This window comes from Candidozyma haemuli (genome assembly GCF_002926055.2).
Source record: "Candidozyma haemuli strain B11899 chromosome Unknown C_2014730914, whole genome shotgun sequence".
Taxonomy (NCBI): Eukaryota; Fungi; Ascomycota; class Pichiomycetes; order Serinales; family Metschnikowiaceae; genus Candidozyma; species Candidozyma haemuli.
The window spans coordinates 670,339-696,339 of record NW_020289904.1 but is presented as its reverse complement, the minus strand read 5'-3'; the positions used below and the strand labels follow the sequence as shown (position 1 = coordinate 696,339).

Sequence of the window (26,001 nt, the reverse complement as noted above, 5' to 3'; positions counted from 1 at the left end):
GCTTGCCTTTGCTAGTGGTAGAACGCCCTCTCGGCACCGTGTATGACGCTTGGAGTTTTCATATATCTTATCCAGTCCCGCCCTGTTCCTCGATTTTTCTGTCCGTATCGTCTTTGTGTCGCAAGCCTTATCTTTCGTGGGGTTGAGCCTATAGCAAGTGCGCTAGGTGATAAGGAGCGCACTAGCGCAGTTTTGAGTGCCGAGATTTTGCTGATAATGGGGCTCACCCGTTTGACAGTGGCCTTTCTTTTCTTAGGGACGAGTCATTGGGCTTCCAGGGTTATATGAAGCAACCTTTATCAGAAATCCTCGCCTGACCGGATTTACTTTGTGTTTTGTACTTTTTTCTTATCTCTCCCATCACCATTGTATGCTCATAATTTTTCACTCTTGTTTGTAAATAACCAGTACTTGCGCAGGACCCCACGGGTTTTTTCACTGAACAATCAGATCTATGCCTCGTAGATGATACGCCTCAAAAGGCCCCGTTTGTTCTTTTGGGTCGTCACATTCCCTCCGTCCTGGCGCTAAAATCATGCTGCACTGCATTTTATGGTTTTACCTACTAGTTCCACGCCCCTCACGCATATTGTTGATTTTCACCTTGCCCTCGCTTAGCGGCTTCTTAGATGAAGCTTTTTGTGTCCTACTTGCTGGAAACGTATATAAACTAAGGATTCCGTAGCTTAATTTCGAATCGCTAACATTATGATGAATAACGAAAAAAAAATCACTTCGAGGGTCTCCTACGATGAGGAGCTGGTTATCTCCATCAACAGGAACTACATCAGCCTGGGCGCTCAGGACTTTCACGATAAAATTGATGTGGATAAGTATGGTACAACACAGCGTAAGTTGAATTCTCGTCATGTTTCCCTTATGATTATTGGTCAGTCTATTGGTACTGGTCTTTACGTTGGTTTGAAAGGCCCGCTTATGACCTCGGGCTCTTTATCTTTATTTTTGGGTTTTTTAATTTGGGCTGTTACCATGATTTGGCCCCTTATGCTTGCTACTGGTGAAATGTGTTCCTACTTACCAATCAAGGGTACCTTCTTGCATTTTGCTTCGAGATGGCTCGATCCGGCTTTGGGTTTTGCAACCACATTGATTTATTTATATACCACTCTCATGTTCATTTGTGTTGAAGCTGTTGCATTTGCATCCGTTGCTGGCTATTGGACAGATGCTTCGCCTGCTATTTTCATTTCCGTTTGTTTGGCAACCATTTTATTTTTTAATGTTTTTGGTGTCAACTGGTATGGTGAAGTGGAATTTTTTTCTTCCATGCTTAAGGTCATTCTCATTATTGGTCTTATGTTTTTCGGTCTTATTACCATGTGTGGTGCTAACCCAAAGGGAGACGCATACGGTTTCAGAAACTGGCCTAAAGGTGGTCTTTTCAAGGAATATCTCGTCGAGGGTAACACTGGTAAATTTTTGGGTTTCTGGAACGTCTTGATTTACGCTGCTTTTGCTTGTGCCGGTCCAGATATGTTGGGTATGGTCTCAGGTGAAATTTCTAGACCAAGAAAGAATATTGCCATGGCCGCTAAGAGAACTTACATTCGTATCTTCTTGTTTTACGTTGGCGGTATTTTCTTCATGAACTCCATGTGCGCTTCTAACAACCCTGACCTTCTTGCTGCTGATGCCGCTGGCCATGACGGTGCTGCTGCATCTCCATGGGTCATTGGTATTAAGTCTGTTGGTGTTAGCGGTCTCGACTCTGTTGTCAATGCAGTCGTCATGACGTCTGCTTGGTCTTGTGGTAACGGTTTCACTTATGGTGCTGCCAGAAGTGCCTACTCTGCCTCGTTGGCCGGTTACTTGCCAAGATTCTTCTCTTACTGTTTGAAGAATGGTTGTCCAATTGTTGCTGTGCTCTTTTCCTTGTCTATTGGATGTCTCTCATACATGAGTGTTTCCAAGTCTTCCGCAGTTGTTTTGGACTGGTTTATTAACTTGGCCACCACTGGTCTTCTTTGTACCTACTGTGTCATGTGGGCATGCTACTTCAAGTTTAAGAAGATTGTTGCTGTTCAACAAACCGACCATGGTGATGAGAAGTACTACAAGATGAACAAGATCTTCTACCCTTGGTTGACCTACTGGGCTGCTTTGTTCACCGGCTTGGTGCTTTTCTTCAACGGTTTCTGGATTTTCTTCCCAGGTAAGTTTACCGTTGGTAACTTGTTCACCTCATACTTTGCACCAGTCTTCTTTGGTATCTTGGTGGTCTTCTACAAGTTCTGGAAGAAGACTAAGTGGAGATCAGCCGAAGAAGCCGATATTATCACCGGTAAAGCTGAAATTGACGATGAAGAGGATGCCGAGATTGAAGAGGAGATGCGCCATCCTAGAAAGGAGGGTTTCTTGTGGAAGTGCTGGTACAAGTTCTCCGACTTCTGTTTCAATTAATTTGCGCTATGGGGCCACTGGTGGCATTTAGCGGTAACGGCGTCACATCTGGTAGAAAAGGAATTATTTAAACAAAAGCTGTATTTTTATATTTAGCTTTGAAATATAAGTGTTTTAGAAATTAGGTCTTTCCATATTTGGCAAAAGCTTAGATAGTTATGCACGTTGTTCGTTCCACAGAAGCGAGATCGCGAGTATAGAGTACAACAATAGTGACGTGCATAACGAAAAATTGCCAAAGCAGCCCCTCAAATACCTCAAGCATTTTTATTTTATTAAACTTCCTCCTATTCACCCTCCAACAATGTCGTATGTTTGTGTCATCTGTAAGCGAAGTTTTAGTGTTTCTGGACCAATGTCACTGACATGCGCGGCCGTTGGTATGCATATGCTGAGATGACTTGGGCTTGAGAAAGTCCCACGGGCCAGGTTCTCAAACTTCACTTTTACTACTCCTTTTTCTCCAGCCCTTACGCTCTTTTGTCCATAAAACACCACCTTTTTACATGAAAAATGGCGCTATCAATACCGTCTGAAAAAGCAGAGGAACTCAGAATGTCCGATCTGCTTCCTTACTCAGCGCATGTCCCACGTGCAAATCTTTCCACGAAAGACTTTGTCTTTGAGATAACCCATGAAACTGACCTTACTACGGATACTGCTTCGGATTCGGAAAGTTGTAGTGAGGTGCTGGACCTTACGGGCCAGTCGTGTCTTCAAGAGATCAGCCCGTACTTTGACGTGAAGCGCACGGTATATGGCGGTAGAGGATGTTTTGCTTCTGGGTTTATACCGAAAGGTACGGAGATTCTTACAAGTGAACGCCCAGTGGGAAATTCTGTTGCTAAGGATTTCAAGAAAGAGGTTTGCTCGTGGTGTTTTGCTTACCATAACGGGAAAACTATGAAACATAGGTTGCAAAATAAAATCTACTTCTGTTCTGAGGCGTGTCTTTCGGAATTCCAGAATTATGATAACGATGGTATGCTTACGAAGACACTTATATCGTTTGATAACAACTTCACCAAAAACGAGTGTCTGGTTGACGAATGTGACGTTCCAGAAGATACCGAGGACCCTCAGGCTGTCATTGCCCTGATATGGGAAGAGGTGGAGCAGTGGGACCTAAAAATCTCTAAAATGAAACCTACAAAAAGAGCCCGTTTCATTCCAAAACTCACTAAAGACGATTACGCAGAAGCAAGATATGTCATTTCAACAGTCCACAGCATGTACCAAGGCGAGGACGGTCCCTTGGCCACCGAGCTAAGTCTCTTCGACACCTTGGAATCAAGTGAGCCACAAAAGGTTCAAAAATACCCTTATCTCACGATATCATACAGCAACATATTCAAGTTCCTTCGTCTTACATGTCCAGATGCTTTCCAAAAGTTTATCACCCCACAGAGCGTCCGTAACATTATAGGTCGAAATCTCACTAACGCATTTGGCATTTGGTCGCCAACTACATCAGAGGACGAAGAGCGGGAGTATCTCGGTTTTGGAGTCTACCCGTCAGCCTCTTTCTTCAACCATGCTTGTTGTTTCAATGTGAAGAAGCACAGAGATGGAAGCAAGTACACCTTTACAACCACAGAAGATGTCCCAGCAGGTAGCGAATTATGCATCAGTTATGGTATCTCTGGTGATGAGGATTTGGAAAGTAGAGAAGCCACTTTGGCAGAATGGTTCTTCCAGTGCGGTTGTGCCAAGTGTACTACAGAAAGAAAGTAAGCCCGTCCTTTTATAATTTATTATTTATGCATTCATGAAGTGAAGTCGTAGGGTTTGTAGAATGTCTTGAACTTTTCACAATCTGTGATTTCTTGTCCCTTGGTTTGTTTACATCTGTCCCAGTATGTTCTTTTGGGGCATTTAAGATGGAAAGACATGACCCTTCTTGGGAATTGCAAGTCTACCGGTTTTTCAGACAGAAGCTGCGCTGCGTAGACCTTAATCTGGTCTCCCATGGAAAGAACAAACCGGATAAAGTTGTTAGTTTCAAGGATTTCTTTCACCTCTTTTGGATCTGAGGTGAAACTGAGTTGCTGTCTATATGTAGCTTTTTCGTTGTTCTGTTTTGTGCGTTCCGCCAATGATCTTTCAAGTTGTTCTTGTGCACCTTCAAGGCGTACGGGGATGAGCTGTGTATGAATATGGACGTTTTCAGGACGACTGATCTGGAAGAATATGGTTGCAAATGACCTCTCATAGAAACCCTCAGCAACCGTCTTCTGGAACTTTGCCATTTCTTCTCTCTGTTCTGACTGGTCTTCAAGTGTTGGAGTATGGTCAAATGGAATTATAATAGCGTGTCCAGAAAAGTCCAATGGCCTTTGAGGTAGAGGCATAGGGCCCTTTGCTGTGGCAAGGTAACTGTGTTTCCCGATAGCGACGATCATATGGGATTCGATATTTGGGTTGGAAAGACAAAAGAAGCATTCCTGAGGAGCAACAACTTTAGGTCTTTTAGCTGCATCTTCCGTCTCTTCAGCTGGTCTCTTGAGTGGTTGCAACTTGGTTGGCTCAGCTGTTTTCTCTGTCACCACTGGAGCAGACGTATCTTGAGTAGTATAAGGGTTCTTGCCATCAACAAACGTATCGTCTTCATTTGCATCAATAGAAAAAGCGTAAAACCACTTATTTCCTGACCCTTCCTGGCCCAAAGATATCATTCGACATGCTCTGGAGGTTGACCACTGGAAAGCTGGATGTTCATAGAAACGACCCTTTTCTGTGCCCACAGCAAAGTGGTACCGAGGCTGAAGCTTCAATGAAACCTCATCAACCTCCTGCTCCCCAATAACCGATAACCCTTGGGTTCTGGCCACAGCGTATGGCCAATGGAAAGATACTAGTATATCAGCCTCACCCACAACATCCCCAGCATTCCGACTAAGAAACCCAATTTTGACTCCAGAGCCGAGCTTAAGAATCGGACAAGCTCCAGAAACACATACAAGGTTTTCAGCTTTATCTGTAAAGTTTGCCTCTTCAGCTGTCTTACCACAGTAGTATGTTGGTACTTGAGGAACAGTAGAAGCTGGGGTAAGATCGTGTACGCCTAGAAGCAAGACGGCTTCAAAAGGCCCATTCTTCGTATTCTGAGTATTGGCCTTTTTGATTATCTCATCGAGATTATCAGGATTGGGATGTAGCACCAAGATCTTTGTTTTGGTCATTTGGTTGCAACTTTACTGTGCGATGAGTCCTGCGATGAGATCTGGGGTCTATGTAGCAGATAGTGATGTACACGATAAGATGATGGGAGGTAAGAAGGAAGGTGAATAAAAGAATAGCGATATAGAGCTGCTTACCTTAAATTCCGTTTAGTTCGATTTTGAAATGTTTCCTGGATTCCTCTTTGAACTGGCTAACTGGCTGCAAAGGCAAGGTTTAGCCTACTCAAGCATCATGACGTATGGGATGTTTACATATGAACAAAAGGGAACAAGTCAGGCCGGTTAATGCCTTGAAAGAGTATCTACTTTAGTATTTAGTGAATGTAGAGGTTAAAAGTACCTCGGATGTCTCTACCATGGCCTGAAGTAAGGTGCTATTATAGACCAGAGGTATGAAAAATTGGTCAATATTCCATATAACAAAAAATGTCATAATACTATTCAAAAACACCAAATACTATATGGCATATTCCTTAGACACACCTTGTTAGCAGCTCCATATATCCCCTCGTCACTCACCTCCTTGGGCTCTGTTTGCAGCCAAATGCACTGGTAGACAACAGTCTAGGGCTATAGCCCTACCCTCGCAGCTTCCACGTGCCTCATACATTACTCGCACCCACCATATACACACGATGTAGGCTTCCCACAGGCCGGGCTGTCTGCAGTGCCGAAAATTTTCCTCTCACCTTCTCACGAAAAAACTTCAATCCAAGTAAGAATCCGTCTTAGATAGAATCTATAACAGTTAAAAATGGCTCACACGTATGTTGAAACAACGCCATCGCTCGCAAAACGAGTGAATTCACCGGGAATGATAGATCCATTTAAACCCCCATCTTCAGAATCCATCCATGTTTCGTTATCGTCCATCCTCCTGTCCTTGTAAAGAAAAGTCCACATCACCATGAAAAATCCACTCCAACGATACAGATTGCAAGAAACAAATATCACCACGATGTCCTCCGCTTGAAAAGATGCATTTTTCACCATGTTTTCCTCCGAAAGCATCCCATCCATCTCTTCGTTATTCCCGGGGATCCCAATTTTCAAAACTTAATACTAACATTCAGTCACGGTTACAGATCTGGTACTCGTTACATGTTCCAACGTGACTTTAGAAAGCACGGAACTATTGCCTTGTCTACCTACTTGAAGACTTACAAGGTTGGTGACATTGTTGACATCAAGGCCAACGGTTCTATCCAGAAGGGTATGCCACACAAGTACTACCACGGTAAGACTGGTATCGTTTTCAACGTCACCAAGTCTTCCGTCGGTGTCATCATCAACAAGGTTGTTGGTAACAGATACATTGAGAAGAAGGTCAACTTGAGAATTGAGCACGTTAAGCACTCTGCTTGTCGTACTGAGTTCTTGAACAGAGTCAAGACTAACGCTGCTTTGAAGAGAGAGGCCAAGGCCAAGGGTGAGCAGGTTGACTTGAAGAGAAAGCCAGCTCAGCCAAGACAGGCTAAGGTTGTCAAGATCGGTGAGAACGTTCCTCAGACATTGGCCCCAGTTCCTTACGAAACCTTCATCTAAGCTGTATAAACTAATCTTCAATCCAGGTAAATTCAGGAATCATTGTAGTTCAGTTTTCACTTGAAAACCAGCAAGTGTAACTTTGAAGAGTAAAAACATTCTAGGTGAAGAATATCCTTGGATCTTCACTAAAGGTTGTATTACACCGCTGTTTGCTTAATAGATAACAGAGAGTTCCCTTGGAAGATACCAAAAGAGACAAATCTAGTACTACTAAAAACTCAAAATCTACTTCGAATGACCTCCCAAGGGTCAGAAACTCTTGAGGCGTTTGTATTTGTAACAAGGTATGTTGCGCCAAACGCTGTCACCACCTAAACCCAGCCATCCGTACGGACGACGTTTCCAGAGGAATCCTGCTCCGAAGAGCAAGACTCAACTCCAGAGGGAATTGTAGGGAAGCACGCGAGACTTCATCATATGTTATAAAACTTGGAAGGTCATATGGCCTCTTTCCAAGGGGACGGGAATCGTCGTCCTTATATAGTGCGGGTCCGGGTAACACGCATCTCTTCGCTGCGCGTACGCTATAGCGAGGCCTTAGTACATTAAGCGTTATAGTGAGTGTAAAGATCCAAGGTATAATTCACATATATGGCTAAGAAGAGAGTATCCAAGGGGGCGGCACCAGCCTCCAAAAGAGCCAAAGCAGTGGAAAAGAAGTCTGAAGTGAAAGATGACTCGAAAAAGGTTGAACTTCTCCCTCCACCTATCATTGAGAGAATGGCATCGGATGTCATTGATGAGCATAAGTTTAACAACCTAGCAGCTTTGCTTCAACAGTTGGAACTTACAAAGAGTAAGCTTCTTAATGAGGAGGATTCAGAAACAGACAGCGTGGAAGCGGCCTTGAATGGGCTTTCTAAAGCGTTCCAGTTCCTCATCATGCACAGGATGATGGATCAAACCAAAGACGAGAAGAAGAATATTGTTGCTTCATGGATCAAAGATAAATATGAAAAGTTCAGAGCATACCTTTGCTGGCTTGTCAATACCAGACTTGCTGAAGAATCGAAGCTTCAGACTGAAGCTGTTACCATCTTTCTTGATCTCGTGAAAGAAGAGACTGAGGTGAGAAATGCCTTTGCTATTGATACATACCAGGAACTTGTCCATGCCTTGGTTTCAAGCAATGCTGGTACTGGTCTTCGCAACCCTGTCATCTATGCTTTTTTCGTTCACTACCTTGAATATGAGGACTTGCAAGTTAACTTCTTCCACGACGCATTGGCTGAGAAGCTTGAAGAATGGAGCGGTCTTGAGGGACCAACAAAAGATAGAATATTTTCCAACTTTTTTGCTTTCTTAAGTGATCAGCTCTTGGAAGAAGATGAAGAGGATTCTGGGAATTTCACATCCGCTGAACCAGTTTCTGACGACTACAAGGGTTTCAAAGAAAACTTTCAGAAGTGCTTTTTGGCTGCAGTGAGGATGCCAGATCTTTCAGCCGACCAATACAAATTGATGCTCAACTCCATGCCTCGTTGCATTCTTCCTTACTTGAGCTCACCTGCATCATTGATGGACTTCCTTACCGACTCCTTTGACCAAGAGGAGGATGAGATTGTCCCACTTCTTGTGATCAACTCCCTTTGGGAACTCATGAAGGAATACAATTTGGAGTACCCAGATTTCTTCACAAAACTTTACTCCTTGCTCACTCCAAGTCTTCTATACACCAGATACAGAGCTAGGTTCTTCAGACTGCTTGACTTGTTCCTCAGCTCGACGCATTTAAGTGCTAACTTGGTAGCATCTTTCATCAAGAAGCTTGCTCGTTTAGCCATCTCTGCATCTGCTCCAGGTGTGGTGATTGTCTTCCCATTCATTTACAATCTTTTGAAAAGACATCCCTCTTGTATGATATTGCTACAAAACCTGGAAGGCAAGCAAAACCCAGACTATAAAGATACGTTTGACGAGAAAGAAAAGAATCCACTAAAAACTGGAGCGCTCGGCTCCTCGCTCTGGGAGCTTGAGACCCTCCAAAGTCATTACCATCCTAACATCGCAACCTTGGCCAAGATCTTCAGTGAACCATTCAGGAAACCTAGCTACAACATGGAGGATTTCTTAGATTGGACATACAAATCCTTGTTAGACAGTGAAGAGAAGAGAAAATACAAGGGCTTGGCTGCTCTTGAATACGAAGAATGGGAAACCTTGTTCGGAAAGGAAAATGCTTTTGTCGAAGGTTGGGAACTTTAGAATACTTCTCAAATATCTTCAACATTACCGCTGTATTATTGCATCATTATTTGGGGCCATACTCCTGGATAATCATAGGGATATTTAACAATTCCTTTATAGACAATTGAGCCGTGACTCTATTTATTTCTCACAAAAGTAGCTTAGCTCCATTAAAAAGTAAGTGATCTAGTATGTCACTCTCATCACGACATTTCTTGCTAACCATATCCAAAATCAGCATATTTGGACTTAGAAGCCTCAAATATTTTTGGTGGTTTTTTGGCACTTTGTGAGTTGATAGGTCCTCTAATAGGTTGTTATTGCTCCTTATTCAGCTGAATAGTCATGAAAATGTCCAAAAAGCTTTCAAGAAGTCAGCTTGATCCTATGCATTGCTTTCTATACGTACGGGAGTGCTATGGCAAGGACCATCAGTGCTGAAACCTCTTAAGAGACCTTAGAATCGATATACAGCGGCTAATTGCTGGCCCAAGACAATATAAAACTACTAGAATGCACTAAAAACTGCTGGGTATCAAATACGTTTATTTTTGGCCAACTAGAGCTTTTTTTGACTGCTTTATCTGATTTATATACTCCCTGCTTAAACCTTTAAATTTTGTCAGCGATCAAACCTGGTCGAAAATACTCGTTTCTTCGAACAACACTTCCGAAATCCCAATTCAAGTATTTTTGTCCTCCCATAACGAGAACTATTCATTACCCCTTCGTACAAGTCTCAACGTTGACGCGGCAGTATACTTCGACGCGTTTTCTCGCGCCGCCAATAATTAGTCCAAATTCGGAAAACTAATTACGCGCTCAAGGAGTGCCCATCAACCATATTTTATATACATTTTTTTTTTTTTTTTTTTTTGTTTCTCAATTGTTTTTGCTTTTCCCTACTTTCCTTCGTTTGCACAACTCACCAATTACCCGTTTTCCTTCAACCACTTCGCTCTTTTCAAAAAACCAGTCATGGATGAAACGATCGACCAATCCATCGACGCCGTCTTCGGTGATCGTGTTAGAAGGTTTCAAGAGTTCTTAGACCAGAACCCAGAAAATGGTATTAATCGCAGATCGGCCATTAAAGACATGCTCATGAAGGGCAAGTTCAGATTGTCTGTCCTGCTTGACGAAGTTCGTGAGTTTGATGCTGAGTTCTGGAGAGGTCTTTTGGACTCTCCAGTGGACTACTTGCCAGCTTGTGAACGTGCTTTGAGAGACACGGTGTTGACGATTTACGACCCTAACGATAACAGGTACGACGAACTTGAAGACAACCAGCAGTTCTACGTTTCGTTCAAAGGTGCTTTTGGTGGAAACCATGTTACTCCTCGTACCATCTCGTCTGATTACCTTTCCAAGATGGTGTCTATTGAAGGTATTGTTACCAGAGCCTCTTTGGTCAGACCCAAGGTGATCAGATCTGTTCATTATTCTGAAAAGGGTGCTAGATTCTATGCAAAGACTTATAAGGATAGCACGACTTCTTTCGATGCTATTTCAACTCCTGCTGTGTATCCTTTGGAAGATCCAGAAGGAAATAAGTTGACGCCAGAGTATGGTTTTTCCACCTACAGAGATCATCAAAAGATTTCTGTTCAAGAGATGCCTGAATCTGCCCCTGCTGGTCAGTTGCCCAGATCTGTGGATATTGTTGTCGATGACGACTTGGTTGACACTACTAAACCTGGTGACAGAGTGCAAATTGTTGGTGTTTACAGAGCCTTGGGCGGTGCATCCAACAACTCTTCCTCTTTCAAGACTGTGATTTTAGCTAATGCCGTTTACCCGCTCCATGCTAGATCCACTGGTGTTGCAGCTCACGAGAAACTTACTGACCAAGATGTCAGAGATATCAACAAAATGGCAAAGGAGAAGAACATCTTTGATATCTTGTCCAACTCTCTTGCTCCTTCTATCTACGGCCTCGACTATATCAAGAAAGCTGTGTTGCTTATGATGTTTGGAGGTAGCGAGAAGAACTTGAGTAATGGTACACACTTGAGAGGAGACATCAACATTCTTATGGTGGGTGACCCATCGACAGCTAAATCGCAAATGTTGAGGTTTGTTCTTAACACAGCTTCATTGGCTATTGCCACAACTGGTAGAGGTTCTTCCGGTGTTGGTTTGACTGCTGCTGTTACGTCTGATAAAGAAACAGGTGAAAGACGTTTGGAAGCAGGTGCCATGGTCTTGGCTGATAGAGGTGTTGTCTGTATTGATGAGTTCGACAAAATGTCAGACACTGACCGTGTGGCTATCCACGAAGTTATGGAACAGCAAACCGTCACCATCGCTAAAGCTGGTATTCACACCACTCTTAATGCTAGATGTTCTGTTATTGCCGCTGCAAACCCTGTCTTTGGTCAATACGATGTCCACAAAGATCCACACAAGAACATTGCTTTGCCTGACTCCCTTTTGTCTCGTTTCGATTTGCTCTTCATTGTTACTGATGACGTGAACCAAGTGAAAGACAGAACTGTTTCCGAGCATGTCTTGAGAATGCACAGATTCATTTCCGCTGGTTTGGCTGAAGGTGAGCCAGTTAGAGAACGCAGTGTTGTCTCGTTGGCAGCAGGTGCCGAGCCTGTTGATGAAAACTTGGACCAGCCAATCTTTGAAAAGTTCAACTCCCTCCTACATGCTGGTGTTGCTAGAAGCGGTGCCAGTGGTCAAACCCCAACACTTCTTTCTATTCCTTTCTTGAAGAAGTACGTTCAGTACGCAAAGCAGAGAATTAAGCCAAGATTGACAGAGAGAGCCTCGCTGTACATTGTTTCCGTCTACAAGGACTTGAGAAACAGTGATACTGATGTCCACAGAAGAACCGCTCCTGTGACTGCCAGAACATTGGAAACTCTTATTCGTCTTTCTACTGCTCACGCAAAGTTGCGTTTGTCGAAGTCCATTGATATCAAGGATGCCAAGGTTGCGGAAGAATTACTTCGTTTCTCTCTTTTCAGAGAGTCCAACAAGAAGAAGCCTACCAAAAGAAGAAGAGCCGAACCAAGATACGATGAAATGGATGCAGACCTGGACGAGGATGAGATGGACAATGAGCAAGAATATGCCGAGAGTGCTGTTCAGAATGTGACCAGAGCTGCACCAGTATCTGAAGCCACGACCCCATCGTTATCGCCAGAACCTCCTATCAGGGAATATGACCCTCAACAGACAACCCCTGAACCATCGCCACCTCTTCCTGCTGGTGTTGAAGAAAACCTCAGAAACATGCATCTCTCAAGGGGCCAGGCGCCACCATTGTCAGAGACCTCGGCCAGTGCAGCTGGTCAAAATGTTGCTGAGACCGAACGTATTAGCAATGAGAGATATTCCAAATTCTTGGAAGTTATGGCCCACCTTATGGCTACGGACCTCTTTGATGGGTCCGAAGCTACCTGCCCTGTGGATACAGTCATTGAAGAGATCAATGTTGGTTTGCAACAGGAAGAAGTGTTCAGTGTTCGTGAAATCCACAATGCGTTGGCAAGAATGAACGACGAAAACAAGATCGCACTTCTGGAGGGCAAGGTATACAAGGTTTAAGGGTTAATGGTTTCTAATTTTTTCTATGTTGTTTCTATAGGGGTAAATAATGTCTTATTACAGTTCTTATCTAGTCTACTACTTATGCATCTCTCATCGCGCACCTTAACTAACTACAACAACCTACCCGATGAGCTCAGAAGAATTCGAGGTAAACGAGGAAGATGAGCTACTAATGCACAATTACCAGACGCTTCCGAAGAATTGCAAGAAGTACTGGCGTAAACGATACCAAATTTTCTCCAAGTTCGACGAAGGCATCTACCTTACCTCAGAACTATGGTACTCGGTTACACCAGAATCGGTTGCTAAGTATACAGCACATTTCGTCAAGAAGAACCTAAAAAAGTGCCGCTATGTTCTAGATGTTTGCTGTGGTGGAGGAGGTAACACCATTCAGTTTGCTAAGGTCTGCAAAAAGGCTGTTGGTGTGGATATCAACCGTGCTAACATTACCTGTTGCATCCAGAACGCGCTGGTCTATGGAGTGTCTGATACTACAGAATTCGTACAAGGCGACTGGCACTCGCTCAAAAACAAAAGTGACTGGATCCCTTTGAAGAAGAAGAAGTTTGATTTTGCATTTTGCTCTCCACCTTGGGGCGGGCCGAGCTATAACAACGAGAACTTCGATCTCGAAGCAATGGAACCTTTTGGGTTGAGAGAGATTTGCTTGAGTCTTCAAAAGATATCCGATAACTTTGGTCTTTTTCTACCAAGATCACTGGATACTAGCCAAATCAGTGATATAACTCACGAGATGTTTGGACGGAAGGGTAAAGCAAGGTTGGTGTATGTATATAGCGATGAGCATTTGGTAGGACTACTAGCATTTTTTGGAAAAGACTTCGAATAAACGAACAGCATGGGCAAGACACTGTAGGTTGGGTAGTTCCTCATAATTGACTTGTTCAATTCATTAAAAAAGTAAAAAAGAAAGCCCGATGCGGGGCTCGAACCCGCAACCTTTTGATTGACCTTATGAAGATTAAGAGTCAAATGCTCTACCGATTGAGCTAACCAGGCTTCTTGTATCACTAAAATTCTGGCTTTAATATATGCTTTCACTCAATCTGTCTAAAATTAAGCTAAAAATTATATAAAATCATAATTAGACTTTTTGTAAGACACTTTGGCTCTTGTGTGCGTTTCAGAGCCCTAGACCGCGATTTGAGCCTTCTAAAGGCATTCAAAATTGAAGTCTCGGATGAATTGAATAAATATGGTCATATAAACATCTATAAAGTCATTTTAGTGGTCAAATCTGAAATCTAACCGCTTATTTCCACTATCCTTAGTTTCTGTTATGTACTTCTGCTGCTCTTCAGTCGACATGACATTCCAAACGGTATCCCTCTGTTTATTCTTCCAAACGTAGTAAACCTTAGTTAGCAAGATTATTGGTATCAAACCAACCATAATGAAGGTAAGCTGCATGTTACCTCTCTTATAAAGCGGCAAATCATCTTCTCTGTAAATGTTAAATGCTGCAATTCTTCCGGCCTGAACCAACATATTGTAAAGAGCTGAACAAACAGACCTGGATTTGATCGAATTAGAGTTCCTGGAAACCCATGAGACGCATATGGCGTGTACGTATGGAGCTGATAGAACCATGGTCACTAAAAACCATGTCACCCAAGCATCAACCATGGTACCACTCCACCATCTCATCGCAGCCAAGAATGGGATGCTGAATATAGGTAGTGAAAGGCAGACAAGAGCTCTTTCGTTCACTCGTTCAGAAAACCAAGTGACAAAGAATAGGCCAACAATCTGAAGGATATGCAGTGGAATCGTCAATAAGTTGACGTCGAAGGTGCTAAAGCCGAGATTTCTCATAGCCAATACCATGTAAGGCAGGACCGTGTTTATAGGAATGAAGGCAAGCATTCCGATCGCATAAATAGGCCATAAGTTATAATCCCAAAAGGCGTCCATGATCATTTTGAAACTAAGTGCTTGTCTGTTGTGCATTCCACCTTTTGATGGATCGTCTCTGAGGATTCTGTTGACCACAATCTTTTCCTCCCTCTCTGTGAACCATCCTTTTGGATGCAACTTATTTCTTGTCTGTACAGCAGAAGGAACCATGAGATAAAAGGACCAGATTCCAATAAGTAAACTAATACCGCCTTCAATAATGAAGAGCCATTGCCATCCCGTCAATCCCCCAATGTCTCTCATTCTCAAAATAACAAAAGCCAACAACGATGTTGCAATTTTTGTGATTGCTGTGGCAGCCCAAAAGTATGACAAACGAAGAGGCAACTCGCCAGATTTGTAAAAGTAAGTGAGCCATAAGACCATATCTGCAATGAAACCTCCTTGGAAGGCTCCAATCAAAGCTCTGCAGATCAAGAAACCAGTCATATCGTTCATGGCTCCCTGGCACATTGAAACAATCGACCAAACACAGATTTGAATTGGTATAAAAATATCAGGTCCAAGTCTTTTTGAAATAATTTGGGAAGGAACTTCTGCTAATAGGAACGATACCAAAAACACTGTGTTTCCGACGTTATAATCATTAGTATCTAAATTCATATCGTCCAAAAGATTGTCTGCCACCGCTTCCTGTAAGTTACCTCTGTTGATTTGTAAGGATACAAACATGATACATGCACTGAAAATCACCCTGTAGTCTACTTTTCTCATCAACTTCTTGTCTTCCTCGGGAGTCCACTCGAAATGGGGATCGAAAGCTGCACGGCATTCATACTTACTTTCCTCGTACATCCGAGCATAATGTTCAGCTAGAAAAGGATCTTTAAATGGGTTTGGTCCTGTTGGGTCCTCTTGTGATTCCAAGTCGGAATCAGCAACCTCTTCACTTTTTGATTCCTTTAATTTCTCCAAACTGTCTCTGGAACTCTCCTTTGATGCTCTTTTTGATTGGACATCATTGGTTTCGATGATGTCCTTGGTATTCAGGTTTCTTTTAAATTTAAAAAGACCCATGACTATACAGAAATTATTATTCTACAATACGGATTCTAAGAGGTATTATATATCATTGGCACCGAAATGCATGGCAAGTCTTTTCAAGATGTTTTCTTACTTCAGCCCGTGAAACATAGGAAACGGTTGCAATATTTTTCGAAAATGTGAATGATATTGCGTCAGATTAGAACCACAGTTTTCGTCGGCCGTAGCTTGACGCACGTCGTTCTGTCGTACTTAACTCCAGAGAAACCCGCGATGGTGTATTAAGACCTCGACTACATCAAGTATTTTATGCTGCCCCAAATATACCAATTTAAACGTAAAATTACCTTCTTTTTTATCAAGGACCCTTATGGTTTCTTCTTAACGTTCGCTGTCGTATGCAGCCACAATTTGCAGCTTCCATTATTCTCTTCACACTGTGCCAAGACACTGTTAAGAAAATTTGAATGGATGGTAGAAGGCTCAAGTCTTGTCTTCTTAGTAGGGAACTAGCGGCTATGTCGAATTCTGAGGGCAATTCTGGAAATGGTGAAACGTATTTAGAAATAGCTCTTCTGACATTTACGATGGATATTTCTGCCAGATCTTTTCTTTGCCTTAATCTGGAGGTTTCATCACTTTTCCAGTCCCACAATAAATCTCTACCGTAGAAATCTCTTTATTATATTGGACTTCTACATCTATTTCTTTTTGTCTGCTTCCTTTTTTTTTTTTTTTCATAAATTTTTTGTTCGTAGGTTTATGGTTTCTCTTGGTTCCAGCTTGATTATCTCACTTTTGAAACTTTTCGCAGCCAAAATTGCAAACTACCAACATATCAATGCCAATAAAAAATACAAGCCTTGGTTTTTCTGTTTATAAGATTAGTGCTACCCATAAGAATTGACCCACAGTTTATTAATTAAGGTCTAAAAGTAGCCAAGATTATTGCTAATCAAGATATCTATGTCTTATGCTATTTCCCGTATACTTAGTCTAGTCCTGCAACTTCTTCAAAACATCCTCGAACTGCTGCTTCTCATGGTCATCAATGTAAAGGTCAATTGCCTTTGGATATAGTTCTTCAACTGGTTCATTTCTTCCAACGTCAACCATGAGGTTACTGAACCACTGGTTCTCACCTTTGCCAAACACCAAGGAAAGGGCCTCACCCTTTTGATTGGCTCTTGCCGTACGACCAACCCTATGCACATATTCACGGGAAGAAACGGGTAAATCGTAATTAATAACATCCGTGATAGACAACAAGTCCAAACCTCTGGCAATCAAATCTGTTGCCACCAAGATATTGATTTGTCCACTGCTGAAATCTCTGAAAACTCTATTTCTCACAGACGAAAGATTATTAGTAGAGTTCATGTAAGCAACATTCACCGTTGTAGAAGGGCACAATTTCTTGAATAAGGCTTCTAAGACCTTGGCCAAACGAAGAGTAGAGTCGTTCGATCTTGAGAAGATCAATACGTTTGTAAGCTTTTCGGACTGGATCATGAGCTTGGCAAGCAAGAGCGGCTTGAAAGCAGATTCGCTTGAAGCGAATAAAATCTTGCTTTCGGTCAATGTTGCAGGAACCGAGAACATCTCATTCACAAGTTGTTCCTTAGAGTTGACCACTAGTAAACGAGGCTTTCTAAATTTAAGCAGGGAGAGCTTACCGGCGTCTGTAGTCAAGGTGGCTGAGAACACAAGTTTTTGCGTTTGAAGTTCCCACGTATTACCTGCGTTTCTAGAGGGGTCTCTTTGTTTCTCAATGCTGGAAATTAAAATCTCGCTCCAGTTTTGGAAAGACTGATTAAGCAATCTATCAGCCTCATCAATGACTAAGAATCTCAATGCTTCAAAAGTGACGGAGTCGTTGAGAAGATGCTCCACAAGTCTACCCGGTGTAGAGACAATAATATCAGGGACGTTGCTTGTGATCTTGCGTCCTTCATCCTTTATCGACATGTCGTTGGATAAACTGACAACGTTAAGTTTTGTCCCCTTGCTTAACTCTATAAGTGTCAGGGTGACCTGTTGAATCAAAGGTCTGGTTGGGACGAGAATCACCGCTCGAACTCTAGGGACAATTCTCGTATGCAATGCTTCAATGATAGGTACACAATATGCCAAAGTTTTACCCGAACCAGTGGAGGCGTTGACCAAAACGTCACCTCTAAAGTCTGGGCTGAGTCTATTCCTCTTGATATCTTCTAGGAGTATCCTGAAGACAGAAACTTGTACGGAAAAAGCTTCCTTAAAGCCCATGGACTCAACATTGTTTTTTAGACTTGGAGAAATGCTAAAGTCACTAAATGGAGCTGTCTGTTCAGGAGATGCATATTCTGGCTTTGCTAACCAGTCAAGGGTTTTCAGATGTGCTTGAGTAGATCGAAGAATAACGTCACTCGGAAGTTCAGGTTGTGGAAGTGGAGCCAAGTCTCTCTTTTCTATTTCGTCCTCTTCAGCCTTCTCATCACCATCCATATCCACATCATCTGTCTGAGCAGATTTGAATTTCTGGAACACACTAGCATGCTTCTTAAGATAGTCTGGGTCTTGTGGATCAGTAGAAGTCTCTTCAGCCTCTTTGACAGGACTCTCCTTCTTGTCTATATCCATTGCTTCAGTCTTATCAATCGATTCAGTACCTTCAGACGCATCCGTAATTGATGGCTTTCTGGAGGAACCTTCACTTGCACTGGAACTATCACTGTCTTCATCACTATCACTATCCGAGTCACTGCTGCTGCTATCACTATCATCACTGTCTGAAGACTCCAGGCTCAGCGAAGAGCTAGATGTCTTATCATTAGTCTCTTCTTCTTCTTCATCATCATCCTTGATAGAAGTCTGGGAAAGCTTTCTCTTTCTTATAGGAATCAGAGGCTTTGGCCCTTCTTGCACCAATTGGTCAGGGTCAAAATGCCTTGCAAACATGAGTATAAGCTGTAAGAGATGCCTATCTGTAAACCGCGATGCCTTCTCGCAGGTTATAGAGCCTGGGGTCTGGAGAGCCTGAAAAAAAATGGCTGGGAGGTCACGTGCGAATTTTTTTTCGGCAGGATGCTCCATATATCGAGCTTCATAAAACCACAGATGCTATACACGGGTGCATCTTACGCTTGATCCAAAGACTATGAAAGCTGCCCGAGTATTGCTTAAAGGAAGATCTGCATGGAAAGGGCCCAGCGTGGTTCCTTTGCCTATTGCCAACGCCGTTAAAACTGGTGCTCCCATCAGAACCAACGCCAGATCTTGCACGATATTGCCCCAGTTTGTTGGGTTGAAATTCCAGGTCCACAACGGTAAAGAATACGTTGAATTTGAAGTGACCGATGAAATGGTTGGTAGCAAGCTCGGTGAGTTTTCCAGAACGAGGAAACCTTTCAGCTACAAGTTCTCGAAGAACTAAGTCAGAGCATACTTGTAAATATAGAAGACTAATGAAAAATTTTGTAATGCTTGTTAATATGTAGCTTTTAGCCAGACCCACGGTCTCTTGGTGAGTATGCATTCAACCTTTCTTGCCGAAGTTGTCCAGTTTTATCAATCATAGGCCAGTGGCCCCAGCCATTCATGCGGATAACGAGGCAAGTAGCATTGTCATCTCCTCCAATGTACTCTACGAACTTGACGACTTCCTCTGCACAGACTTGTGGAGCGGCAGCTTGATGCCCCCTCATGTTGAAATTCGTCATGATGATATCAGCGATCTCTTGGTCAGTAAGCTCATTTGTTATGCCGTCTGTGCAAAGCACCAAGAAGGACTCGTCCCCGCCAAGTCCACCAACGGTATGTTCTTTGATTTCCTGAGGTGAAAGCTTCTCCTGAATTGTCTTGTGGTCACCAAAGATAAGCTGAGACACTTCTGGTTCTGCAGTAACACCCATTTCTTTATAATTAAGGTCGCCAAATGATCTAGTATTAGCCAATGAAATGAAGCGTTCTTCGCCAAAAGAGTCTGTCATGAAGTAGTTGGCAGAGTACCTTCTTAACCGAGAAGACTCAGTAGGATTCAGCGGATGATGGGGAATCGTAAGAGGGTGAGCGTCACCGTTCTTATCGACCAAAATTGCCTTGGTATCGCCAACATGAGCCACAGTCAATTTGTTTATTGTTCCACGATTAAAGTAGTAACTTTCGTAGACTGGCTGGAACTCACCCTCCAGCTCGGCATGGAGCGTTTCTAAGTAGACAGACGTACACGTTGAGCCCAGCTTGTTATCCTTTTCATTAAAGAAATCGTAATCCGTTTGTAAGAACGAAAGCGGCAATCTAAGCGGGAGGTCATCCAGGACATCACCCAATTTCGCCAATTTCTTCACCTGAAGCGGGACGTTAGCCATCTTCTCAAAGTTCTGTTGTCGTTGTTTATACCATCTGCGCCAGTAGCCGCCAATGTTTTTGGCATACTTCTTCACTAGGCTCTGTCTAGTGGCATCTTCCTTGCTATCACACAACAAGGAAGACTCTTCAACCACAGAGCCCAAGTTATGCAGCAAATAAGTCAGGCACTGGTCACCGCCATGGCCATCGAAAATATTAAAGTTGAACGTGGTCCTGCCATTCAAATCCAACACACATGCACTGTACTTGTCTTCGTTGTATCTTCTATTCATGCGAGACGAGTAGTGGCCGAAATGAGACGGCGACTTCAAAAGCGGCACTTTCAACTTGCACTTGGCACTGGGCCTAAGGCCCTTGGACGAACGAATGGGTAATTGTGTCTTGTCGATGGTGGTAAACGTAACAGATGTGGAGAATCTTCTTAGCAGCAGCACCAGCAGCAGCACCAGCAGGCCACACCGAAGCCCAGGACCAGCCATCTATAAATAATGCAAGCGAGAGGGCAACAAGAAGGAAAACAAGTTTTGGAAAAAAGAGTACCGTTACCTGTCGTACTCAATGGCTCTGGGTCGGCACTCGGTTGGGTAGACTGCGTGTGTACGGCAAAATAGAAAAGGTGGAGCCGCGCAGGCCCCGGGGGTGAAGAGCCTCCAACGGTCTCTGCCTAACTACAGGGAACATTTATAGGGGAACTGTGGGCGAGAAAAAGTAAGCTTTCGCATATTTCATATATCGTTGTCGTGCAAAACGGACATTGATGCCCGTATCACTTGACATCTATTTAAATATATAGGGCACTTGTTTAAAGGGCAGCCTTGAGCAAGCCGTCCAACTTACCCTGGGACTTCAAGTCTTGCACGTCAGAGTTGCCACCCACGTGCTTACCGTTGATGTAGACGTTAGGCACGGTTCTCTGCTGGGAGATTTCGTACAAGTAGTCCTGGATTTCAGCGCCATCTGGGATGGTGTTAATCTCCAAGATGTAGGCCAGGTCGGTGAGGGCCGAGATGGTGCTCTTGGTTTTGGAGCAGTATGGGCAGTAGTCTTTGGAGAAGATCACCACGGGGTTCTCGCTGATCAACTGGTTGACTTTGGTCTTTGTAGCGTCGGAAACCATTCTGGAGGAAGAAGCAAAGAAGTAACGTCTGAAGGTGTTGAACATGAAGCAAGAAAAGGGTGTGGGTGCGTGTAATCGCACCCTTGCTTAATCCTCACACTCTGTGGAGTCTGGCACGACCCTGGGCCTCTGTCATTACAAAGCAACCCACATCTGGGTTTGGCGGGTCGGTTTTAACACCCATTCGGATTTATTATGGAGTGTTGCCTTTGCCCACTGTGGCGACAATTGACCGGTTTTTTTTTTTTTTTTCCCCCAAGTCTCCTGACTATAGCGTTATCTACTCTGTAGCGTCTTCTGACTTTTTATTTTTATATTTCTTCCTCTACCCTCCAGGACGCCTGCCCGGCCCCAATCGTCTATATACGGGCTCTGGCTCGCCCGGGTTCCTATTTGCTGCCAAACATGTCCAGTGGAATGATCTCAATTGAGTATCCATCGGGGTCTCTGATGAAAGCCAAGTTCTTCATCTTACCTTGGTTCCACTTGACAGACCAGTCGGCAGAATCACCAAACTCCTCTTCAATGGCTTTGCAGAAGGAAGCTGGATCCTTGCATGCAACGCAAATATGGCCGTAGCCCTGTTTAGCACCATTTTCAGTAGAGTTACCGTTGTGGTAGCCTTCAAAGTTAGGGTCAGACTCAGTGCCCCAGTTGTAAGTGAGCTCAAGAAGACCCTGCTGGAGAGCTTGCTTGGAAGGAGGAGCCTCACCTTCGATAATTGCACCCTCTTCCAGCGTAGAAGCATGGTCGTAGCCAAGGAAGTACAAAGTGAATTTCGCAGCCTCAAACTCTTTCTTGGTGAAAAGCTTCATACCAAGAGCCTTTCTGTAGAACTCAAGCGACTTGTTAGCATCCTTGACTCTGATCATCGAGTGGTTGAGCTTATAGGAAGCAGGATCAGTGGATCCATCCTTCTTATCCTTACCGTGCTCAATGAGCTCAATCCAGTATCCATCAGGGTCCAAAGCAAAAGCAATGTTCTTCTGTCTTCCATCAGTCAATTTCTTCTGGAACTTGACATCACCTTGCAACAATCTGTCCTGGGTTGCTTCAATGTTGTCCACTGAGAAACAGATATGACCAAACCCTCTGAACTTCTCGCCGTTACCATTGTTCACCGAGTAATCAGGGTCATCTTCAGCACCGTGGTTATGGGTCAATTCCAAAACACCCTCTCTAGCAGCCCAATTGGCACCAGAACCATCGTCAATGGCAAGCATATACAAGGTAAAGCTGTCAAAGGCAAACTTCTGGAGAAGCTTCATGCCAAAGTTGCGCTCGTAGAAAGGAACAGACACTTTAGGGTCCTTGATCCTGATACACGTGTGGTTCATCACAAAGGTGTCGTCGATCTTCACCATTTTTGCAGTTTCAGAGAAAGTAGTTGTCGAAGTGGTGAAACCTTTAGTTGCGGTAACACCGCTTGCTTTATAAGCAGCGAAGTGATAAGCAGGTGCACACCAGCGGCTTTTACTGTTCTGGAAAGCTGCTCGGCTAAAGAACGGCGCAGAATGGGTAAGTGACCGAAATTTCGACAACATGACGGGTAAGTAGAGCGGTTTCAATTGCGGAGCTCTGGTACGGTTAAGAATTGTTGCTGCTGCCGTTTGGCGGTTCCCCTGGCTCTCCATACAGAGTCACGTGAAACCCATCATGTGGAGCCATCCACAAGCAACTTATCCAGCCCAAAGGGCCATAATTGAATTAATTCAGATTCTTTTAGCCCATCCACTTGCTTAGAACTCTTCTGTAGGCCTTATTAGCGTATACCACATCCTCTGGCGTGGACTAGTATAGTCTCGCGAAGCGGTGAAAAACTATATGCCCTCGGCTCCTCCAGTATTCGTACCGGCTCCATCTTCTCCCACATAATCCATTATAAACATAGCGTAATGCTTTTAAGGAGACTGATACAGACAGCTCGTTACTTCTCGGTGGCTCCGGCAATCCGTTCTTCTTATGTGGCTGCTCCTCGTAAGACATTGACTGATCTCAGATCGCTATACGAGTCCAAGACACCCATCAGTGTGGTTACTGCTTGGGACTTTCTTACAGGCCAAATTGTGGACAAAAGCAAAGCCGATATGGCTTTAGTTGGTGATTCCTTGGCCATGGTGGCCCTTGGATACCCAGACACGAATGAGATTGAGCTTGAAGAGATGTTGTACCATATAAGAGCAGTGAACCGAGGCAACGAGTCGTCGTTTATTGTTGCAGATATGCCTTTTGGAACGTATGAGACGGCGCCAGCACAGGCAGTGGAAACAGCTATTCGGATCGTAAAGTACGGCAAGGCACAGGCCGTGAAGCTTGAAGGTGGACAAGAAATGGCTGCAACGGTTCGTGACATCGTCAAGGCTGGTGTTCCTGTTATGGGCCATATTGGTTTGACTCCACAGAAGCATCATACGCTCGGTGGATACAAATTACAAGGCAATAATGCTGAAAGTGCTCATAAGCTTATTGATGATGCGTTAGCTCTACAAGAAGCAGGCGCATTTTCCATGATCTTGGAATGTGTGCCTAGCAAATTAGCAGAGGTGGTTACACAGACGGTCAAGATCCCTACAATTGGCATTGGTGCCGGTCCATACGTATCTGGTCAGGTATTGGTTCTCGCAGATATGCTTCAAATGAATGATCCAGAGAAGTATAAGCTTGCCAAGTTTGTGAAGCTGTACATGAGTTTTTTTGACGATGCTAGCGAAGCTGTGTCAAATTATAAGAAGGATGTTGTTGAAGGAAATTTCCCAAATGCTGATCAGCACGGGTACAAGATCAAGTCTGATATCTTGCGGGAAGCTCGGAGGTATGCAGAAACGAAGAAGAACAATTGAGGGAAAAGAACGGTGACGTATAGAGTTTATTTAAGTGGTCTATTTAAGCCTTGAAGCGGGTTACTGCTGACTGGGAAGATGGACCAGAGCATGTACATATATGATAAATTATGACCACATCACGAGGGGACGGTGACGCTTGAAGAGGATAAGTAGGAATGCAAAAATAGAGGTTCCCTGATATTATATTCTTGAAAGAACATCAATTGGGGCACTTGGGAGCAAAAAACTAGGGGCAAGCTGGGAATCGAACCCAGGACCGCCCGCACCCTAAGCGAGAATCATACCACTAGACCACGTGCCCCATATGGAAAACATACTTTGACTTTGTGGTACATAGGTTTATGCTGAAGCATATATGCAGTACATCAAAACCGCCGTCAAAACGACATTTTTTTTTTTTTTTTTCAGATTTCAAAAAAATCATCAAGTCATACATTCCAGAGCCCATTTATAAACCGTTCGAGACCCCCCTCCTTCTCTAAAACACACTTTAAACCTGTAGAAACAGAATTTTGAACGGTTTCTGTGGAATTGAAGAATTGGTCTCACGCACATTCATCCATGAGATCAACAAGGACCCATCACCGAAGCCAAGGTCAAGAAACCTCCCCAACCTCGTAAATCAATACATCAACCCACCACCCTTACCTGTGGCTATGTTGCTGTGGTTCAAGCATTCTGACCACTTGTTGGATCAAGTAGTAGCGCCCAGTGAAACAAGGCAGCAGCAGCAGCTGCATCCACGCCCAAGGCTGAAAAAAGCCCCATCCCATACATTATCTGCGCTATGTATGCGCCAGTTATGGGAAATCCAATGATATTTTTTCTTCTTGCCTAATCTACTCGGCAAGGCTTACCCTGAAACAAAGGGTACAGGTGATTGAGAAGCACGATGAATCAGCCAAGCCATGACTTTGGACCCAAAAAAAAAATAGCAAAAAAAGAATGAAAAAATAAAAATCAAGATCCAATCAAACAACCTGGGAATGTACAGTTTCCTGTTTCCTGGGCGAATCTTGATAGGCAAGAAGAAGGGGGGCCACATATAATATTCCAACCCCCCGGGTCATGTCATTTTACTTGTTTCGGTGAAGCAGTTTCCACATTCAGGCCTAACTGGGAGGGCGTTAACCCCCCTGGAAAAAACCACCACCGAAGGACGATCAATGCACCAGTTTCAGCGGGCCGACCGTTTCAGGGCTTTTTCCGTTGGGGGTTCCATTATCACTTGTAGTCCCCCACGGTCGAATAGAGCTCGAAGCCACCTCTGAAAGCCTCCTTGGTAGCACCGTACAACGACAGATTGTATATCCCCGGGAAAGGTGACGAAGGTGATTTGACAATACTAAAATGGATGAACAAGGCTTTTTGTCATTATATGAGGCCTGACAAGAGGCAACAAGAAGTTGCGTTCCCATGCAAATATCACAAAGCAGTAATGGTTAGATTTCGGAACAGAGGTATGCCGAGCCGAAGGATCATTCCTGATCGACAGAGACAAGGGAAGAGAAAAGAAAGACGGGACAGCCCAGGCGGCGGTATCGGGCGGCAAGAACAAGTCCGACCCCGGATCCCAAAAAAAGAATAAGCCTAACAGGCTACCACAATAAGTTGTCTGGAGACAGGACGAAATCTGGGGTACAATAAGCCATGGCAAAAAGCCAGAAAGCAAAGCAAAGCAAGCAACAAGGGTAAAATGTAAAAAGTTGGGTTATCCTTGGACCTAGGGAGAACCCAATTTAGGGAGACCAGCAGTGTAGACGAAAGGGAAAGGGAAAGAAAGACAAGGTTTGGCAAATTAGCCAGTGCGCATGGTAGGCCCAAAAAAAAGAGGTAGAACCAGTCTGGGGAGCTTACTGGTTTA

The 26,001-nt window shown here is 43.7% G+C and overlaps 14 protein-coding genes and 2 non-coding genes across 16 annotated transcripts; 8 read left to right on the top strand and 8 right to left on the bottom strand. All coding sequences in view use genetic code 12, as the record gives it.

The window, feature by feature from the left end:
• Positions 1 to 708: 708 nt before the first annotated feature.
• CXQ85_001949 (uncharacterized protein) lies at positions 709 to 2,421 on the top strand (the record flags this gene model as incomplete). Its single annotated transcript, XM_025485642.1, has 1 exon — positions 709 to 2,421. The coding sequence occupies one exon, from the start codon at positions 709 to 711 to the stop codon at positions 2,419 to 2,421; it is 1,713 nt and encodes a 570-aa protein (XP_025341107.1).
• Positions 2,422 to 2,976: 555 nt separating this feature from the next.
• Positions 2,977 to 4,155, top strand: SET6 (Set6p; the record flags this gene model as incomplete). Its single annotated transcript, XM_025485641.1, has 1 exon — positions 2,977 to 4,155. One exon carries the CDS (start codon positions 2,977 to 2,979, stop codon positions 4,153 to 4,155), a length of 1,179 nt encoding a protein of 392 aa, XP_025341106.1.
• A 32-nt stretch (positions 4,156 to 4,187) lies between these two features.
• CXQ85_001947 (uncharacterized protein) lies at positions 4,188 to 5,603 on the bottom strand (the record flags this gene model as incomplete). Its single annotated transcript, XM_025485640.1, has 1 exon — positions 4,188 to 5,603. The coding sequence occupies one exon, from the start codon at positions 5,601 to 5,603 to the stop codon at positions 4,188 to 4,190; it is 1,416 nt and encodes a 471-aa protein (XP_025341105.1).
• Positions 5,604 to 6,704: 1,101 nt separating this feature from the next.
• On the top strand, positions 6,705 to 7,148 carry RPL21A (60S ribosomal protein eL21; the record flags this gene model as incomplete). The annotated part of the gene is made up of 1 exon (XM_025485639.1): positions 6,705 to 7,148. One exon carries the CDS (start codon positions 6,705 to 6,707, stop codon positions 7,146 to 7,148), a length of 444 nt encoding a protein of 147 aa, XP_025341104.1.
• Positions 7,149 to 7,742: 594 nt separating this feature from the next.
• NOC4 (ribosome biosynthesis protein) lies at positions 7,743 to 9,356 on the top strand (the record flags this gene model as incomplete). The annotated part of the gene is made up of 1 exon (XM_025485638.1): positions 7,743 to 9,356. One exon carries the CDS (start codon positions 7,743 to 7,745, stop codon positions 9,354 to 9,356), a length of 1,614 nt encoding a protein of 537 aa, XP_025341103.1.
• Positions 9,357 to 10,316: 960 nt separating this feature from the next.
• MCM3 (MCM DNA helicase complex subunit) lies at positions 10,317 to 12,899 on the top strand (the record flags this gene model as incomplete). Its single annotated transcript, XM_025485637.1, has 1 exon — positions 10,317 to 12,899. One exon carries the CDS (start codon positions 10,317 to 10,319, stop codon positions 12,897 to 12,899), a length of 2,583 nt encoding a protein of 860 aa, XP_025341102.1.
• Positions 12,900 to 13,029: 130 nt separating this feature from the next.
• CXQ85_001943 (RNA methyltransferase) lies at positions 13,030 to 13,755 on the top strand (the record flags this gene model as incomplete). Its single annotated transcript, XM_025485636.1, has 1 exon — positions 13,030 to 13,755. One exon carries the CDS (start codon positions 13,030 to 13,032, stop codon positions 13,753 to 13,755), a length of 726 nt encoding a protein of 241 aa, XP_025341101.1.
• An 82-nt stretch (positions 13,756 to 13,837) lies between these two features.
• CXQ85_001942 lies at positions 13,838 to 13,925 on the bottom strand. The gene has a single exon. It is a non-coding gene; the product is annotated as a tRNA-Lys (tRNA).
• A 225-nt stretch (positions 13,926 to 14,150) lies between these two features.
• CXQ85_001941 (uncharacterized protein) lies at positions 14,151 to 15,860 on the bottom strand (the record flags this gene model as incomplete). Its single annotated transcript, XM_025485635.1, has 1 exon — positions 14,151 to 15,860. One exon carries the CDS (start codon positions 15,858 to 15,860, stop codon positions 14,151 to 14,153), a length of 1,710 nt encoding a protein of 569 aa, XP_025341100.1.
• Positions 15,861 to 16,823: 963 nt separating this feature from the next.
• On the bottom strand, positions 16,824 to 18,767 carry CXQ85_001940 (putative ATP-dependent RNA helicase; the record flags this gene model as incomplete). Its single annotated transcript, XM_025485634.1, has 1 exon — positions 16,824 to 18,767. One exon carries the CDS (start codon positions 18,765 to 18,767, stop codon positions 16,824 to 16,826), a length of 1,944 nt encoding a protein of 647 aa, XP_025341099.1.
• A 38-nt stretch (positions 18,768 to 18,805) lies between these two features.
• On the top strand, positions 18,806 to 19,242 carry CXQ85_001939 (mitochondrial 37S ribosomal uS19m domain-containing protein; the record flags this gene model as incomplete). The annotated part of the gene is made up of 2 exons (XM_025485633.1): positions 18,806 to 18,819; positions 18,927 to 19,242. 2 exons carry the CDS (start codon positions 18,806 to 18,808, stop codon positions 19,240 to 19,242), a joined length of 330 nt encoding a protein of 109 aa, XP_025341098.1.
• Positions 19,243 to 19,309: 67 nt separating this feature from the next.
• PTC6 (type 2C protein phosphatase) lies at positions 19,310 to 20,656 on the bottom strand (the record flags this gene model as incomplete). Its single annotated transcript, XM_025485632.1, has 1 exon — positions 19,310 to 20,656. One exon carries the CDS (start codon positions 20,654 to 20,656, stop codon positions 19,310 to 19,312), a length of 1,347 nt encoding a protein of 448 aa, XP_025341097.1.
• Positions 20,657 to 20,979: 323 nt separating this feature from the next.
• Positions 20,980 to 21,339, bottom strand: TTR1 (dithiol glutaredoxin; the record flags this gene model as incomplete). Its single annotated transcript, XM_025485631.1, has 1 exon — positions 20,980 to 21,339. The coding sequence occupies one exon, from the start codon at positions 21,337 to 21,339 to the stop codon at positions 20,980 to 20,982; it is 360 nt and encodes a 119-aa protein (XP_025341096.1).
• Positions 21,340 to 21,683: 344 nt separating this feature from the next.
• GLO1 (lactoylglutathione lyase) lies at positions 21,684 to 22,838 on the bottom strand (the record flags this gene model as incomplete). Its single annotated transcript, XM_025485630.1, has 1 exon — positions 21,684 to 22,838. One exon carries the CDS (start codon positions 22,836 to 22,838, stop codon positions 21,684 to 21,686), a length of 1,155 nt encoding a protein of 384 aa, XP_025341095.1.
• A 351-nt stretch (positions 22,839 to 23,189) lies between these two features.
• CXQ85_001935 (3-methyl-2-oxobutanoate hydroxymethyltransferase) lies at positions 23,190 to 24,134 on the top strand (the record flags this gene model as incomplete). Its single annotated transcript, XM_025485629.1, has 1 exon — positions 23,190 to 24,134. One exon carries the CDS (start codon positions 23,190 to 23,192, stop codon positions 24,132 to 24,134), a length of 945 nt encoding a protein of 314 aa, XP_025341094.1.
• Positions 24,135 to 24,366: 232 nt separating this feature from the next.
• Positions 24,367 to 24,438, bottom strand: CXQ85_001934. The gene has a single exon. It is a non-coding gene; the product is annotated as a tRNA-Pro (tRNA).
• Positions 24,439 to 26,001: the final 1,563 nt, after the last annotated feature.